Source organism: Zootoca vivipara, chromosome 13 (assembly GCF_963506605.1).
Source record: "Zootoca vivipara chromosome 13, rZooViv1.1, whole genome shotgun sequence".
In the NCBI taxonomy this organism is placed as follows: domain Eukaryota; kingdom Metazoa; phylum Chordata; class Lepidosauria; order Squamata; family Lacertidae; genus Zootoca; species Zootoca vivipara.
Window position 1 is genome coordinate 43,072,183 of NC_083288.1, and position 17,805 is coordinate 43,089,987.

The 17,805-nt window shown below is 42.7% G+C and overlaps 1 protein-coding gene across 1 annotated transcript; it reads left to right on the forward strand.

Moving 5' to 3' along the window:
• The first annotated feature begins 1,877 nt into the window (after positions 1 to 1,877).
• LOC118079198 (vomeronasal type-2 receptor 116-like) lies at positions 1,878 to 11,909 on the forward strand. Its single transcript, XM_035103221.2, has 6 exons — positions 1,878 to 2,002; positions 3,902 to 4,079; positions 5,774 to 6,619; positions 9,134 to 9,361; positions 10,104 to 10,230; positions 11,008 to 11,909. The coding sequence occupies exons 2-6, from the start codon at positions 4,044 to 4,046 to the stop codon at positions 11,907 to 11,909; spliced, it is 2,139 nt and encodes a 712-aa protein (XP_034959112.2). The 5' UTR covers positions 1,878 to 2,002; positions 3,902 to 4,043.
• The last annotated feature ends 5,896 nt before the right edge of the window (positions 11,910 to 17,805 follow it).

Sequence of the window (17,805 nt, forward strand, 5' to 3'; positions counted from 1 at the left end):
TGCTGGCCTTTAAAGCCCTAAATGGCCTCAGCTGAAGGAGCGTCTCCACCCTGACACTGAAGTCCAGTGCTGAGGGCCTTCTGGCGGTTCCCTCGCTGCGAGAAGCCAAGTTATAGGGAACCAGGCAGAGGGCCTTCTTGGTAGTGGCACCAGCCCTGTGGAACGCCCTCCCATCAGATGTCAAGGAAATAAACAACTACCTGACTTTTAGAAGATACCTGAAGGCAACCCTATTTAGGGGAGTTTTTAATGTTTCATATTTTATTGTGTTTTTAATATTCTGTTGGAAGCCGCCCAGAGTGGCTGGGAAAACCCAGCCAGATGAGGGGGGAATAATAATAATAATAATAATAATAATAATAATAATAATAATAATTAGCAATTGGGTGAAAGCTGCCGTCATAAATTAATAAGTAGGGGAAAATATATCCTAGATATCCTAGTTAACTCAGTATTTCTTTATTTGTTATTATTAAACATTGCAGCATGTAAGAGCTAATATGGTTTTTACCTAGGTCATCAAAAGAGAGTATGCTATAGATATGCAAATTTAAACATATACTATTTATTGTGCTCCAGGGTCTGGCCAAATATGTATTTTGGTTTTGGTTAACTAAACTTGTATCTCTACTATTCTATTGACTCCTTCCCACCACGTACTGATTTTCAGAGCTTTCCTATTTTGGGGCCAATAGTGACTCTTCCAGGATGATGATGATGATAGTTGTTGTTGTTGTTGTTGTTGCTGCTGCTGCTGTTGCTGTTGCTGTTGCTGTTGTTCTACTACTACAGTACTATTACTACTGCTACTACTGTAACAGAGTTTAATACTGTACAGTTCTTGAAATGGCTGTACAGCATGAAAAACTTTCAGTATGACATAGAATCATAGAATTGTAGAGTTGGAAGGGATAACTAGGATCATCTGTTCCAACCCCCCTTAAATGGAATCTTTTCCCAATCTGGAGCTTGAACCCACAACCCTGAGATGCTGTACCATCTGAGCTATGCCAGATATCCCAAGACAGTTAAAAATGATGACTGAATGGAGAAGCATTCTCGATTTGAAAAGCTGGGTGACAATCTGGAATGTGGGACCACTGCTCGGTGTTTTTTTTTTTAAAATGTACGTTGTTAGTTTTATTAGATTTTTATGTTATGGGATTATATACAGGACCTGCCCTGTGAACGTAATGTCAAGGGCAGCTAAGAAATTCCATAAATTAATAAATAAATGTTTTACGCCACCCCCAGAAATATGTAGCTTTTGCACACTGTTTTCTATTTTGGTCTCTCTGCATACTGTTTCTGTTCCTCTAGGTGGAGATCAGAGGAGAATTTTAATGAACTATGAAAAACATGTTTTCTTTGGCAATGTCTGGACAAGTGGGTGGGTCTAGCTGTCCTTTTCATTTCCTGCAATCTTCTTACGCAGTGTTTCTCTGAGGCCTTGTAGGTTAAAATGGTGTCCCATGAGATGGGTTGTAACAATGTAGGAGGGTGCCCAACGGTAGGCCCTGCCAGAGGGCTGTTTGCCAAGAAGGAACCTTCCAAACCCAACCACACCCTGCCACCTCAGGGATGAGAATCAGCATCTTGTTGAGATATGAGAGTTCAGTGTTGTCTGCAATGTCTCATAGAGCATGCTATAGCCAAGAGGTGATTATCCTCCCTGTAATTATTCAATCAACTAGGATTGTGCCTCATCGTCTCCTTAGAAAATTCCACTAGCAACTAGCAAACTATAAGTAATGAACTGATGCCTGGAGGCAAGACTTTCATGCAAGATGGTGGGGCTTGTGGTGGTTGTGTTAGTGCTGATGCCTCAGGTATCATGCAATATTCATCTTGCTAACTGTACCATCAGCAGCCTTCCTATACTTCACAAGTATTATCTGCCAGGAGAGTTTCTCATTGCCAGCATCCTTTCTCAGATCTACATTTTCTCCAATCCAATAGAATTCACTAAGCATCCCTCTGAGGAACTGCTTGATCAGCCTGTGTAAGCAATTATTTTGACTCTTTCACCCTGTCATCCTTCCAGATACTATTATCTAGCAAGTGAATGCTGGCTTTACTTTCAATGTGGTGCAAAGTCACCTTAAATGCAGTGCTATAGTTTATTGTCCCCTCTTGCCAGAAAAACAGTGCATTATAGCCAACTAAGTCATAGAACAGAGCATCTGAAACCAATAGAGTGAAGTCTACCCTGATTATGACTTAAAAATTTATTAGAAGGGAAAGACAAATTATATATATATATATATATATATATATATATATATATATATATGTTGCTTCTTGAATGGGAAACAAAAGATGAATTGACCAAAGAAACAATGATCAGGTGGGCACAAGATTTAGGGAAAATAATCATGTATGAGAGATGGGAAAATTTGTGGAATTGGGATCTAAATTACATTATGAATTATGAATTACGAGAAAGTTTTCTAAAAATGCAATATAGGTGGTACCTAACACTGGCAAAATTGGCCAAAATGTATAAAGGAACGAGTGATATTTGTTGGAGGTGCCAGGAAGAAATTGGGACTTACTTGCATGTTTGGTGGCAGTGCAAAATAATAATAATAATAAAAAGGGAAGATATATACAATGAATTGAAAAAGGATATTAAGATATTCTTTCAAAAAGGAGCCAGAATTATTTCTATTAGGATTATTAAATGATGATATAAAAGCAAAAGACAAATCCTTGGTAATGCATGCGACAGTAGCCAGCAGACTGCTCATCGCAAAGAACTGGAAAAGTGACAAAATACCAAATAAGGAGGAGTGGATTATAAAATTGATAACCTATCAAAATTTAACAATAAAAGCGGGAAGGGTGAAAGGTTTGAAAGAAGAAAAACTAGAAAAAGATTGGAAAATGTTTAAACAATATTTAAGGAAACAGGTGAAAAAAGCCAACCTCCTGGCAGAAATATAAAAGGCCCAAGGTTAAAGATGGAAAATAGGAAAAGTATGCATAATGATAGAGATATATATAAACCAGAGTAGAGGGAAGACTGGAAGTCACACGAAGTGTAGGGTGTGTGTGAGGTGGAGGTAGTCTTTTATTATTTGTATTTTATTATCTATTTATATATTTTTTCCCTTATGCATGTTTTGTTCTTTATCAGTTGCATATTTCTGTTATGTTAATTTTTTTGATGTTTGTTATATGATTTCATACAAGATTATGTTATGATTTAAAGATGATTCATATATGATTTACAATTATATATGATTTATAATTTATAGTTTTTCTATGATTTTTGTATGTTTTTTCTTTTCGATTTTTTGTTTGTATGTTTGTATATAAATAAACCTAAATTTAAAAAAAGACTAATGTTGGCTGTTACCTATTCCATCCACCCTGAAGCTATATCACTGTTATTATTACAATTGCTGCTAGTAGCAGGAGTACTGGTGCGACCAGTAGTAGTAGTAGTAGTAGCAGCAGCAGCAGTATAAGTATAAGATTTAGCTAGCATCCTGCAATCATAGATCAATTTACCCCATTGATTCCCTTGAAACCCTGCAGTCCATAATTCCATTCCATGGCAGTTTTATCGCTCAGTGCAGGTATGAGGTTTCCTCTACTGAATGATATATACTGAGTTCTGACTACCATGCCAAAACATACCGAACACACACACACACACACACACACACACACACACACACTTACACTTAGCCTTGGATAATTTAGTTTATTTATATATTGAATTGAAATGCAGCAAGTAGCATATTCTAATAGTGATGCAGCATGCAACTCTTAATCCTAGGATCTTGACGCAGAACTACCAGCACATCTTGGCCTTGTTATTTGCTATAAACGAGATCAATGAAAACCCCTTGATTTTACCAAATGTCACATTAGGCTTGAACATCTTCAATAGCCAATTCAGTGCAAGCTGGACCTACCTTGCCTCACTGGAGCTGCTCTCCACACGAGACAGGTCAGTCCCAAACTATAAATGTGATGGTCAGGACAATACGATAGCAGTCATTGGTGGACCTGAGGCTGAGATAGGTTTCCACATGGCAACCATCCTGAGCAACTACAAGATCCCCCAGGTAAGATGTGGCTTTTAGTTATGGCTCTGTAAAACTGAGCTGGTTAGCTTTGCTGGTTAGAGTGTGATGTCACAGGTTCAATCCCATTAGGAGCCAACTGAATCTTAGGGGAAGGATGCTAGCTTAGTATCTGTTTTCAGGCAGAAGGTTTCAGCCATATCCAGGTAGGGACGGAAAAGGACTTATGCCTGGAACCCTGGAGAGCTGCTGCCATCAGTGTAGACAATACTGTGTTAAATTATTGGGCACTGAGTTGTAAAGGTGCTGACCTTTAAAGCCCTAAACGGCCTCGGCCCTGTATACCTGAAGGAGCACCTCCACCCCCATCGTTCAGCCCGAACACTGAGATCCAGCGCCAAGGGCCTTCTGGCGGTTCCCTCACTGCAAGAAGCAAAGCTACAGGGAACCAGGCAGAGGGCCTTCTCGGTAGTGGCACCCACCCTGTGGAACACCTTCCCATCAGAGGTCAGAGAGATAAACAACTTCCTGACATTTAGAAAATACCTAAAGGCAGCCCTGTTTAGGGAAGTTTTTAATCTGTGATATTTTAATGTGTGTTGGAAGCCACCCAGAGTGGCGGGGGGGGGGGACCCGGCCAGATGGGTGGGGTATAAACAATAAACAATAAATTATTATTATTATTATTATTATTATTATTATTATTATCATCATCATCATTATTAAATTCCAAGCAAGCAGCTCTGGTTTTACCTGTACTGTCATTTAACGTGGATAGTAAGTTTGCTGTACCTTCATTAATTCTCTGTTGTCCATATCACGTTCTCCTCCAAATCACTGCCTTCCCACAGTTTCCCTTCCCTACATTTATATTTTCTCATGCCCTCTCCTTTTGGAGTATCCCTTGTGTGAGAAAATATGGACTAAAGGAGGGGAATGTGTTGCAAGGAGAAAGTTATATGGACAGCAGAGGTTTATTGGAGGTACAGGAAGTTTGCTATCCACAATTAACGACAGTATGGATGAGCCCTCGGTGGTGTTAGGAAATTATTTTGACTTTGTGTCTGTGGAAAGCTGGCTGAAGAAGTTCCATGATGATATAGGATTCAATCCCCTTGGGTCTGTCCCATCTCATCATGCAGACCTTGAATGCAAGTATTCTCAGAATCTCCCACTGTAAACTTGTAAGAGCCACACGGAGATTTTATGAAAGGCAGCACAGAAATGTTTTAAGATAAATAAAATAGTCAATCAACACCTGGTGAGCACTAATTTGGGGATGACTATTCCATGGAGTAAAAAACATATTTGCCAAAACTGTAGTTTTGGGATCTCATCACAATAAGAGAGATGAAGAAACATTTGAATTCTCCTCGTTACACAAGTTGTTATTAACCCAAAGAAAATACAGCCACGTTCCTTGCTGTGGCCATCAAAACAAGGGGACAATTACTAAAGGCAATATGAGTGCTGATTCAAAATAGTATGCACTTCTTAACTATGATTGTTCATGGATTTTGTTATAATCCCATTTTTAAAGGCACAATTTGTGTGGTTGTATCTTATATTTTTTTTCTCTGCTGTGTTCATTGAAATGTGGATTGGAGCTTTGTTGACGTGTGGGGACGAACATTGCATTACTGTTTGGCAATTTTATGGGTTAATATGCAGCCACAGAGAAACTTTAGTTTGGAAATAGGCCTGTCATCTTTCCCACCCTCTGTTATTTTCTATAGTTCACATACGGTTCTGCTCCTGCAATAAATGACCATATTCAAGGAGCTTTCTTTCACTGGATGTTTCCAGACGGGTCCTATCAATATCGGGGCATTCTCCAGTTACTGCAGCATTTTCAATGGACATGGGTTGGAGTGCTTTTTCAGGATGATGACAATGGAAATAAGTTTGTACAAAATGTGCTTCCCGTGTTTTCACAGAGTGGTATATGCTTTGACTTTATAGAAAGATTCCCAGCACTGCCTTTTTACTGTGATTTTTCTCAATTGGTAGAGGAAACAGTTGTAATACATAAGGTCATCATGGGAGCAACAGCCAATGTATTGGTCTTACATGGTGAAATCCAGGGCATGATGACTTTGAGGATGTTGCTCCAGTTTTCAGAATATGATGATCTGCCAACAAAGACCAAAGTCTGGATCATGACAGCCCCGGTGGATTTCACATCAGTCAGCATTCAAAGACTGTGGAAAATAGACTTCCTCCATGGTGCTATGTCCTTTGCAGTTCACTCAAACGAGGTGTTGGGCTTCCAGAAATTTATTCAAAACCAGAGCCCTACCTCAAGAAAGCAAGATGGATTTATCCAAGTCTTCTGGGAGCAGACATTTAGCTGTTGGTTCCCTGACTCAAGGACGGATAAGCCGATTGAGAAGAATTGCAGTGGGGAGGAGCAGCTGGAAACTCTTCCTGCATCTGTTTTTGAAATGGGCATGACTGTCCACAGCTACGGTATCTACAATGCTGCCTATGCTCTGGCTCACGCTTTCCATGCCATGCAGTTATCCAAATTTAAACATAGAAGACAAGGAAAGCAAAAACTTCTGAATCAACAGCTGTGGCAGGTAACATAATGGGCAGATGAATGCAAAAGAGCTTGTAGTGTTTGTGGGTTCATGGACAGTCAAAGCCAAAGTAGTGCTCTGAAGGTGTGGGTGAAATCTAGCTTCCATCAGCCCCAGCCAACATGTCCAATAATCAGGGGTGATTTGTTAGAGTCCAACACCATCTGGCGGGGCACAACATTGGTTGCCTTTGTCTTGTAATGTTGTCTACTCAAATGTACTTTTGTCATGAGATCCCTTTCTCATCAGTTTATCGGCATTCCTCTCCACAATTAAGAAGACAGTGATGATCTTGGTTGTTTTGGTTTTCATCCCTAATCAGTATATGCTAATGTTATAAAACTCACGATTCTGGGAAGATTGCAACATTGCACTATGTTGATTGTTCTGTCTTGCCAAATGGGACGACCATCCATCTCCTTTCCCCTTGCACTGCTCTGAGGGTTCTCCTACCCTCTAGGGCTAATTTGGGGACATGGAGGAGGAAAGCCCTCTTATGCTGGCAAAAGTCCTTGTGTCAGCTTCTGATGTGGGGACTCATTAGTTGAATCCCACCCATTATATATTGGTAAGAGATATAACACCATATGATTGATTAATGGATATGTATTGCTTGAAGGGAACCACACTGTTCTTACAACTCACTAAGAACGATCTCAGTGGTAGAGCATCTGCTGGCGAAGATTTATGGTCCAATGCCCAGCGTCTCCAGGTACGGTTGGGAGAAACCCAAATCTGAAACTTTGGAAAGCCATTGCCAGTCAGTGTAAAAAATGCTGAACTAGGTGGAGCAATTGTCTGACACAGGCAGCTTCCTGTGTTCTTATGTGCTCTGCTCCCGATCCTCCATTCATTTCTATATTGCCTCTTTTGGATGAGAGAAAGAATTCTGTGCATCTTTACTAAGACTCTGGATTTATTGTTTGATTTTTTTTTTTTAGAACTCTCTCTGTGTGTTTAAGTATAGAAGCCAACTTTTTTAGGATAGCTGTGCCATGTTTTATCCTTCAAAGCCATTTTTTTCATGCTATGGTAGCCCTTTAATTAAAAAAAATGGAACCCCACCACTTCAAAGATCAAATTGTTCTTCAATCTAGTGTGCTAAAGGGTGTGCAGGTGTGTAGGTTATGCCATTGTTGTATGAATATATTGGAACTGAGTATGTAACTATTACTACGGTACTAGCAGTAGCCTACATATAACTTTTAAATAAATCAGAAATAAATGTATTCTCTCTAATTTTGTTCCCTGCTCCCATGGCAGCCATTTTGTGACTGGCACTCAAAATTAGAAATGTTTGCTAGTCCAAAAAATGTTGGTTGAGAAAAGTTGCTGAGTTGAATTATGCACCCTTTAAAAAACCTAATATATTGCATAAGCAAACCTAAAAGTGTAAGCCTGAGCATTATCTTGTTATGGCAAAAAAAGGGCTTCTCCTTTCAAGAAACCTGTTTGGTATTCTGCCTACTCTATTTATTTTCTTTAAGAAGTAAGCCTAGTTGGAAAAGCTATTTCCCACATTCTGCTCTGCTAAGGGTAGCGAATGTAGTGCCCTTGAACTTCAACTTCCGTTGGCCCCTGTCAGTATGACAGTATTCATGAATAATGGGAGTAGTAGTCATCAACATCTGGAAAGCACCTTGGCTACCTCTGTATTATACCATTGGAATATAGTTAGTAATTTATTTTCAGTAACAATAGTAGCTGAAAAGGAGCTGGTGCTAGCTCCAACTCTTCCATATATTCTACACCAGGCATCCCCAAACTGCGGCCCTCCAGATGTTTTGGCCTACAACTCCCATGATCCCTAGCTAACAGGACCAGTGGTCAGGGAAAATGGGAATTGTAGTCCAAAACATCTGGAGAGCCAAAGTTTGGGGATGCCTGTTCTACACAAAGATATGTGTTGGAAGCTTTCTGGCAGTATACGCATATAGATTCATTTTTAAAAGTGTTAGGTACTATCTAAATTAGAACTTATGGAAACTTTCCTTAAGTATTTCCAGAATGACATTTTCAAAATATTGTTATATCACCAGTGCCAGGGACATAAGTGGCCTGTTGGGTGGGGTGGAGCTACTACTCTAGCTTCCCAGCAAATAGCTCACTGCTGCTTACCATGTGGGAGGGTGGGGAGATTGGTGTGGTTCAAACACATCAGCAGGAACAGTTTGTACCCTAATGACCTCTCTGCTGTCTTCTCTCCCTGCCTACATCCTGCAACAGTGTCTTCACCTGCCAGGAAGCAGGTTCTGTTCCAGCTGATGAGTCAATTCCAGGTTAGGTAGATTTGAACAGAACTGAAGTTTATCCACTACCAATTGGTAGGCTATCAGGTGATCATAGGTACTTATTTGACATGCCATCTAAGGAGCAGACAGGACTAAAATATGTGGTGCAAGAGCACAATCGTATAGTGAAATATATTTTATGTATTTAGTTTTTTTAATCATAGAACATCATGAAGTTGAGTATTGTGTAATACTCTTTTTCTTTTCTTTTCTTCTTTTTTAGCTCCACCACTTTCTGAAAGGTGTCTCGTTTAACAACAGCGCAGAGGAAACTGTGTCCTTCAACCAAAAAGGGGAATTAGTAGCGGGATTTGATGTTATAAATTGGATCACTTTCATAAATGAGTCTTTCCTTAGAGTGAAAGTGGGTAGAATAGACCCGAAGGCTCCCCCTGCCAAAGTCCTCATTCTTCAAGATGATGACATTGTGTGGCCCAGGAGCTTTAATCAGGTAACGACTGTGCATATCTCAACTTCAAAATATGCTTCCAGTAATAGAGCCCAATTGCCAATTGCCTGCTAGATGCTTTCAAGTATTATACCATTACAGGAATGAGAAACTTATAAACCTCCAAATTCCTGGGGTGTTGGTAGTTGAAGTCCAGAAACATCTGGACAATGATAGGTTCCCAATCCACAGCACCCACCTATTTTTAATCAATCAATCAATCAATCAATCAATCAATTATCTTTGTAAACTTCATGCAAAGATCATTGGGAGGTTCACAACATGAAAAATACAAAACGAAAAGTCAAAAGGCATAATAAAACAAAGCACAAGCAAAACAAGCCATTAACCCCACTAACCACTATCATTTAAAAGTCCAAACAAAATTTAAAAATTCCTTCCAGTAGCACCTTAGAGACCAACTAAGTTTGTCATTGGTATGAGCTTTCGTGTGCATGCACACTTCTTCAGATACACAGCTGCTGGCAAAGTGGTGCGGCTCCCCCCAAAAAGCAGCCCTGGAGCGTGGGGCAACAGCACCAATCCTGTCCAGGGCTCCCAAGCCACCAAATTTTAAAGGTGTGGCTTATTTGCAGGTGTGGCTTATATTTGGGCCAGTACGGTGCTTCTATTTTCAGAATCCAAAGATGATTTCAATGATTTCTTGGGAAGTGGTTTAAATATTGCAATTCAAACCCCATAGAAGTATTGGATTATAAATTATTCTCTCCTCTTTTATGGACAGACATGGCCGCTTTCTTTGTGTAATGACAAGTGTCATTCAGGTTACAGAAGAAAAAAGAAGGAAGGGAAACAATTTTGCTGCTATGATTGTATTCCATGCCCGGAAGGGAAGATCTCAAACAAGAAGGGTAAGATTAGTTGTGTATAAAGCTTTTGAACTTTATTGACAGTGATCCTACATGTGCGTATTGCACATCATGCTATACCGTAACTTTCTCAGAGCTGGTGTCCTCAAGAGATTTTGTACTGCAACTTCTTTCAGTCACCTCTTAGTCTCCTAGCTCTCATCCAGGCCACCTCCCATTAACCCTGCCTTTCACCCAGGGTCCAAACAAACTCAGATATAATCCCCAGAGTTTCACAGTGACAGGCAACAAGGTTAATGGAGCTTCCTCAGAACGCCCACATCTGAATCCCATTCAGCTTCTCTGCACACACCCTCTTTCAAATTATAGCAAATTTAGATTAGCAGGGTTCCCAGGGGGTTGAACAGATGGCAAACCGGACACCCCTCAACTCATATTGCCCTTGTAATTTCCTGTTCTTTGTCAGGCTAGATGCAGAGCTACCTACACACCCATACCTAATCAACAAGATGGGGAACAGGAACTACACATTCCAACCAAATGGCCCATGTTAGAATGCCCAGTTAGTGATAGTGAGCGGAAAACATATTTCTTCAGTTATGGGATTCTGTTTCCTATAGTCACTGTGGTCTAAAACGTCAGTTTTCTCCTGGGCCATCAATATGGCTTCTTTGAAATACAACTGAATGTGAATGACTCAATAACATATTCCAGATGTTAACCAGGGAACAATAATTCAGGGCTTTCAAATAAGAATCCTTGATTATGCTTGTTTAAGAATTGTACAATATACAAGGCTGTAGAGAAATGTTTTTTCAGATATGGATGACTGCATACTGTGCCATGGTGGACAATACCCAAATAATGACCGGGATCTATGCCTTCCAAAAGATATAAGCTTCTTGTCTTTCGAAGAACCGTTAGGGATGAGCACCTCCATTTTTGCTCTTATCTTTTCTTCCATCACAGTCTCGGTGCTTGGAATTTTCATAAAGCACAAAGACACTCCTATAGTCAAAGCCAACAACATAGACCTCACTTACACCCTGCTCATCTCTCTCCTATTCTCCTTCCTTTGTGTATTCCTATTCATTGGCCAGCCAGAGAAGTTGACGTGTCTCCTTCGACAACCTGCTTTTGGCATAATCTTCTCCATGGCTGTTTCTTGTATTTTGGCCAAAACCATCACTGTGGTGTTGGCTTTCATGGCCGCAAAGCCAGGATCCAGTATGAGGAAATGGGTGGGGAAAGGATTGGCCATTGCCATTGTTCTGTGCTGCTTCACGATTCAAGCCACTATCTGCACTGTGTGGCTGGCAACTTCTCCTCCATTTCCAGATTCAGACATGCACTCAATGGCTAAAGAAATTATACTGGAATGTAATGAAGGCTCAGCCACCATGTTTTACTATGTTCTTGGTTTTATGGGTTTACTTGCCTTCGTCAGCTTTACAGTGGCTTTCCTAGCCAAGAAGTTACCCGACAGTTTTAATGAAGCCAAGTTCATCACCTTTAGTATGTTGGTCTTCTGCAGTGTTTGGTTGTCCTTTGTTCCAACTTACTTGAGCACGAAAGGAAAATACATGGTGGCTGTGGAGATCTTTTCCATCTTGGCCTCTAGTGCTGGTTTACTGGGTTGCATCTTTTCCCCCAAATGCTACATCATAGTCGTGAGGCCTGATCTGAACAACAAGGCACAGCTCATTAGAAGAAAGCATTAAGGAACATAAAGGTCTGTGATCCTCAAAAAGATAAAGTTATCTGTGACTATGTTGTTCCCCATATTGTTGGGGAGCGGTCCCCTAACCCCTATGAATAATGGGGCATTTGGTAATGGTTATATTAGTTACATTTCTTGGTAGAGAATTGGCATGATCTAGCCACACCTCCTCTTAATCTGGCATTTCAAGATTGCAAAACTCTGCCCATCCTCCCCCCCAGCTGTGCAAATAGGGTTGTTGTTGTTGTTGTCATTCCTAAATTTGCCACTGGAAGGGAGATTGTTCACATATTCTGAAGCATCATAGTGGTGAATGCAGAATAAGCCAAACCGAAGTCTCAATGAGGTGAAGCAGAACAGGGAGTCTCAATGGCTGTTAAGTTTAACGGTTGAAGATTTTATGACACTGACAGGACCCCTCTGTACACTGTACATGAGAGCAAACATGGTGCACATAGTTAATGTTAAGCACTTTATGTATTGAACTTAAACACACCCATCCCTTTAGATGTTAATCTATACAGTACTGCTTTACCCATTTCAAATACTGACTGTATTTGAAGGCTGTTCTGCTTATTCATCTGAGTGGGGGCCTGCCAGCACCACTGATGTCACTGATTTGATGCATGAAGTCACAGGTGAGGTCACCAACACATTAGTAACAGGAGATATTAGCATGAGTTTGGGTGATTGACTTCAGCTAGTTAAGCATGTTACAGATGTAAATTAATAAATATTATGGCCCATAGTTCAACCCATTCATTGTCTCATGTCTTCATTTTGCTGGTGTGTGTGTGTGTGTGTGTGTGTGTGAGAGAGAGAGAGAGAGAGAGAGAGAGAGAGAGAGAGAGAGAGAGAGAGAGAGAGAGAGAGAGCGCACAATAAACACCAGGATAAAACTAGACTCTACAGAGATAGAGTGGGAGATCCCATTGTAAATGTTGGGAGTTCATTATTGCGTGTGGAGACCCTTTAATCCAGGCCTAGAAATAAATACAGACATGACTCGTGTTTTGGTTTGGTTTTTGGCAGAATTTAGGCCACAACTTTATTGATTACAAATCAAGTGAGTGGTTGCAATTCAATTCAAACCTTTATTGTGTTAGCATACAGCCATAGCAAAATAAAACAATACAAAAATGCCAGAGACAAGCAACAAAGCATAATTCAAGGCGATATTGCTGGCGTAATAACATTTAAATTACCCTAAGACAATAATGCAAAGATTTAGATGTCAGCGCCAAAAATCTAATATGCGGATAATATGAGTGGTTGCATAGGCTCTGGTTCCAAAAGCTACCTAGGTAGCACTGACTCAGGGCACACCATGAGTCCGCAGCCAGGTGCACATCTGGGATGGGGTTACCTGACTGGCGTGTGCCAGCCAGGGCCTGATTCCCCCACATGTGCCCAGAACACTGGATAGGGCATCCCCTGGGGGAATACCAACCATTGGCCCAATGGATTCCTTTAAGAGGAATACCTGTTTTTCGATAGGGTGGTAAGGGATCATTCCACCCCTATCAGCATGAACCAGAGCCTATCCGCAACCGTACAAGTTGTGACAATTTGCTATGTGGCAGGCGAAACCCAAGTGGCACAGCCAATCAGCCAAGTGGGGGAAATTCCTGCCATGCCCCTGCACCAACGGTAGATGACACACGACGGCACAGCAAGGTCAAGCGAAGCCCTAAAATTAGGGAGAGGTGGGCAGGTGTTTTGGTGCACAGTGCTGGAGAAGAAGATCTCGACAGTCACGTGCAACGATTAAATAGTGGTCCATCTGAATCTTTGATTGACAGGCCCTCAGCCCAATTGCACCCCTTCAGATGGACCACCAATAGGGTGTTGTGGCTGCTCCAATTGTCCCCGCCCCAACACAGACCTGGTTGCCAGGACCCACTGCAACACGTGCCCTCTCTTGCAGGGAGGACCCAATTTATTAAGCATAACTTGTTCCATGGTTTTAAGTGAATTGAGCCATGCCTGACTTGTGCCTAACCGAAGCTTGCTTTACGGTGTTGATTTATCAAATGCCATGAAACAGTGGACCAAGGGCGTACCCACCATACGGCAAGTTAGGGCAGCTGCCCTACTCTAGAAGCAGGGCTGGTGGGCAGAGGCAGAGCACAGCCCGGCGGAGCGCGAGTTCGCCATTCCCGCCGCGCCGCGCCGCACCCTCCCTCCAGCTCCCCGGCGCGCCCTCAGGCAAGGCCAAGCGCGGCGGGGAACCAGGGAGCGGGGAACCCACGCTCCTCCTCGCACAGCCTACAGCGTCAGGAGCGCTGCCAAAAGGCTTCCTCCCTGCAACAAGGCGCTGCGGATTTGAGTTCCGCTCTCAGAGCCCGCGCCTCCTTTGCAGCAACGCGGTGAGAGGGCTTCTCCCATCCCACCCACTTCCTTCTCCCCACCCCCCACAAATACGGTACTGGGCACCCGCCCCCCTCTCGAAAGCTGCTCGATCATTGCCTGTGCCTGCCTGCAGTGCCTTCATTTCAAGCGGGCTCAGGGTTTGCAAGGCGACGGTTGTGTGCACAGCGCGCACGGATTCGGAATCGGCCTCGATGAACGCGGCGGGGCTGACTCAACAGATGCACTGCAGGGATGCGCAGGTTCTCCAGCGAGACTGGCGGGATTTCCACCGCCCCCTCCATTATCTCTACGCAGACCTTTTCCTGCCTCCTTCCCCCAAAGCCCCGTATTCCCTTTCCTCCCGGTAGACATCCCCGCTTTTTGCAACGCGGTTGTCAGACCCAAAGCAAAATAATTAAGACGCCGTCGGCAGAACCGCGGCTATCTTTTTGTGAGACATCAATTAGGGATAAAGGGGCAGGTTTGTTCCAAGGGATGCTGCGGTGCGACAATACTTCAATACTTCGATACGTGTCTTGTTACGTAGTAAGAGGTAACCCGTTTGCGATCAGGCTGGCCGCCACACAACCTCCCGCAGCCCATATAATCCTAGCAGAGACCGTTTTCCCAACGGAGTTGCTATATACAGTATATATATGCTGTGCTCTGTCTTTACTCGTCTTGCATTAACATATGTCCTTCTCTACCACACACATCTATTGCAATCCGCAAACCTTAAGCCACCAGCAGATACGCTCATCAAATGTTCTATTTTAAGAACATTTTAAAAGCATCTGTTCCCGCCCACTTTGTGGCCCCTCCCCTTCCGTGCCTTGGCCCCTCCCCTTGCCCCCCCCCTAGTTTTGATCCTGGGTACGCCCATGCAGTGGACTGAAGCTAGGAGAGAACACAACTTAACACAGCAGAGTTACATTCATGTCTTATCACCAAAATAAAACCTATGGAACAAGGCTTCTTCTGTGACCATTTCTGTGGCCATTTCCCCAAACAAACCTATCAGTTCCATTACCCAGCTGATTTGCACATCTCAAATCTTTATTACTTAGGCATGAAATCATACAGTATTACAAGTAGATTGCTGCACCACTCAAATATAACTTATAACAACAATAACTATAGATCAACACTAACAACAGAGTCAATTGTCTTCTGTATTGCAAATATTATTTGGGTATTAATCTCTGCCAGTAACTGAAGAAAACCTAAATTCAAGGTATGCTTTGTATGTTTTTGAGGAGGGGCTTTGGCCTCCTTAGGCCAAATATTTAAAACATTGATTGTATACTTTTACAAACTCTGGGGTAGCCTTGAGCATGATACCTCTCTCTTGTTTATCAGTGGCCCTGTTTTCATTACAGTCCTACTGGCCATCACAACTGAGTTTTGATAGCAGAAGTTCATAAAGTATGCAAGACTTCTTGCCACTTTTGAAAAGGGAGACCTTGCAAACTACTCCCTCTTTTTTGTTAGTATTCATTTTTGAACACATTACTTCCAGTTTGTTATTTCTTACTATGGGTCATTACAAACCAGCTGGGTCCCACTGCACATGTCCAAAGGAGACTTCTCTCCAGTTGTGTTAAATAATTTTTCTTCTGCAATATCTCACAGAACCAAACTGGTAAGGGACCCCTGACTGTTAGGTCCAGTCGCGGACGACTCTGGGGTTGCAGTGCTCATCTCACTTTACTGGCTGAGGGAGCCGTTGTACAGCTTCTGGGTCATGTGGCCAGCATGACTAAGCTGCTTCTGGCGAAACAGAGCAGTGCACGGAAATGCCGTTTACCTTCCCGCCGGAGTGGTACCTATTTATCTACTTGCACTTTGATGTGCTTTTGAAATGCTAGGTTGGCAGGAGCTGGGACCGAGCAACGGGAGCTCACCCCGTCGCGGGGATTCGAACCGCTGACTTTCTGATCGGCAAACCCTAGGTTCTGTGGTTTAGACCACAGTGCCACCCACATCCCTAGTTTAAGTAAAATTGATAAAATTGAACCCCGAGGAACTCCACATGGAAGGCTCCACAGGGCTGAAGAGTACTCCTCAAGCATCAGCCTATGGAAATGGCCCTCCAAGAAGGCTCAGAACAACTGCAAAGTGCTCCTAACTTGGACAGCTGGTCCAGAAGGATACCAAGGTCAATGTTATCAGAAGCTGCTAAGAGGTCAAGGGGTATTAACAGGGACACATTTTCCCTGTCTCTCTCTGGACAGAGGTCATCATGCAGGGCAACCAAAGCTGTTTCTGTGACAAAATAAGAGATTGATCTGGAAAGCCAGTTTCCTCCAAAGTCACCTGGATCTGGTCCATGACCACCAACTCAAGAACCTTGCCCAAGAAATGGAGATTGGCAACTGGCTGGTAGTTACTTAGATTTTCTGACTCCATGGCCACAGGTTGTATACCCCCTGGCCTGGAAGTATTTCCTTCCATCCTGTACCTCAACTATGCCCTGAAATAAGTACCATCAGGCTGTGACCTAAACCAGTCAATGGATATACTATTTTTATTTTATTTTTACCCCAAACTTATTTTGTTTGGTCAAGGAACTCTCCTCCAGAGTTCCTTGACCAAACAAAAGCTATATGACAGAGGTCCCTCTTCTCCGATTCATGCAGATCAATTGAAGAAGATTATTCATCCCTCTCCATTCATCAAATGACTGACCAGATGACTGGGGAGGGAGAAGCTGAACCCCCAACAGATTGAAAAGCTGTGTGCATCCCAGGGTTCTCTTATTTAAGCTGGTGTCAAAATGGTGGGGTCTTGGAAGAGGGGGGATTAAACACTGTGGTCTGGGTAGGCAGGTACTGAGCTACGGTAACAATGAAAGAAAAATCAGGAAGAAAGGGGGATGCTTGTAAGCCACTCTGTTCATCACCCTCTTCTTCCCTCTACCATGGCCTTGCCAGGTCTTCCATTGCAGCTTGCCTGTTGTCCTCTGAAGAAGCGCCAGCACACTGGCAACAGCAGGCAGGCAATGGTGCAGCCTGCAGGAGTGATAGGGTCTAGAAGCAGTGGGTGTGGGTGTCTACAATGGCCAAGGAGCAGAAAGAGGTGGCAAGCACAAGAAAGAGGTGGGAAGACAGGTGAACTAATACCAGTGTACTGGAGGAAGCAAAGATCACCAGTGTTGAAGCAATGATTCTTCAACACCAACTTCATTGGACTGGTCATGTTGTGCGGCGACTGATGATCGTCTTCCAAAGCAACTATTCTATTCCGTACTTAAAAATGGAAAGCGTAGTGCTGGTGGTCAACAAAAGAGGTTTAAAGACTGTCTCAAGGCAAATCTAAAAAAAATGTAGTATAAACACTGACAACTGGGAAACACTGGCCTGCGAGCGCTCCAGTTGGAGAACAGCCTTTACCAAAGGTGTCATGGGCTTTGAAGAAACTCGATCTCAGGACGCAAGGGAGAAACGTGCTAGGAGGAAGGCACGCTTGGCAAATCCACACTGTGATCAACTCCCGCCTGGAAACCAATGTCCCCACTGTGGAAGGGAGTGTGGATCCAGAATTGG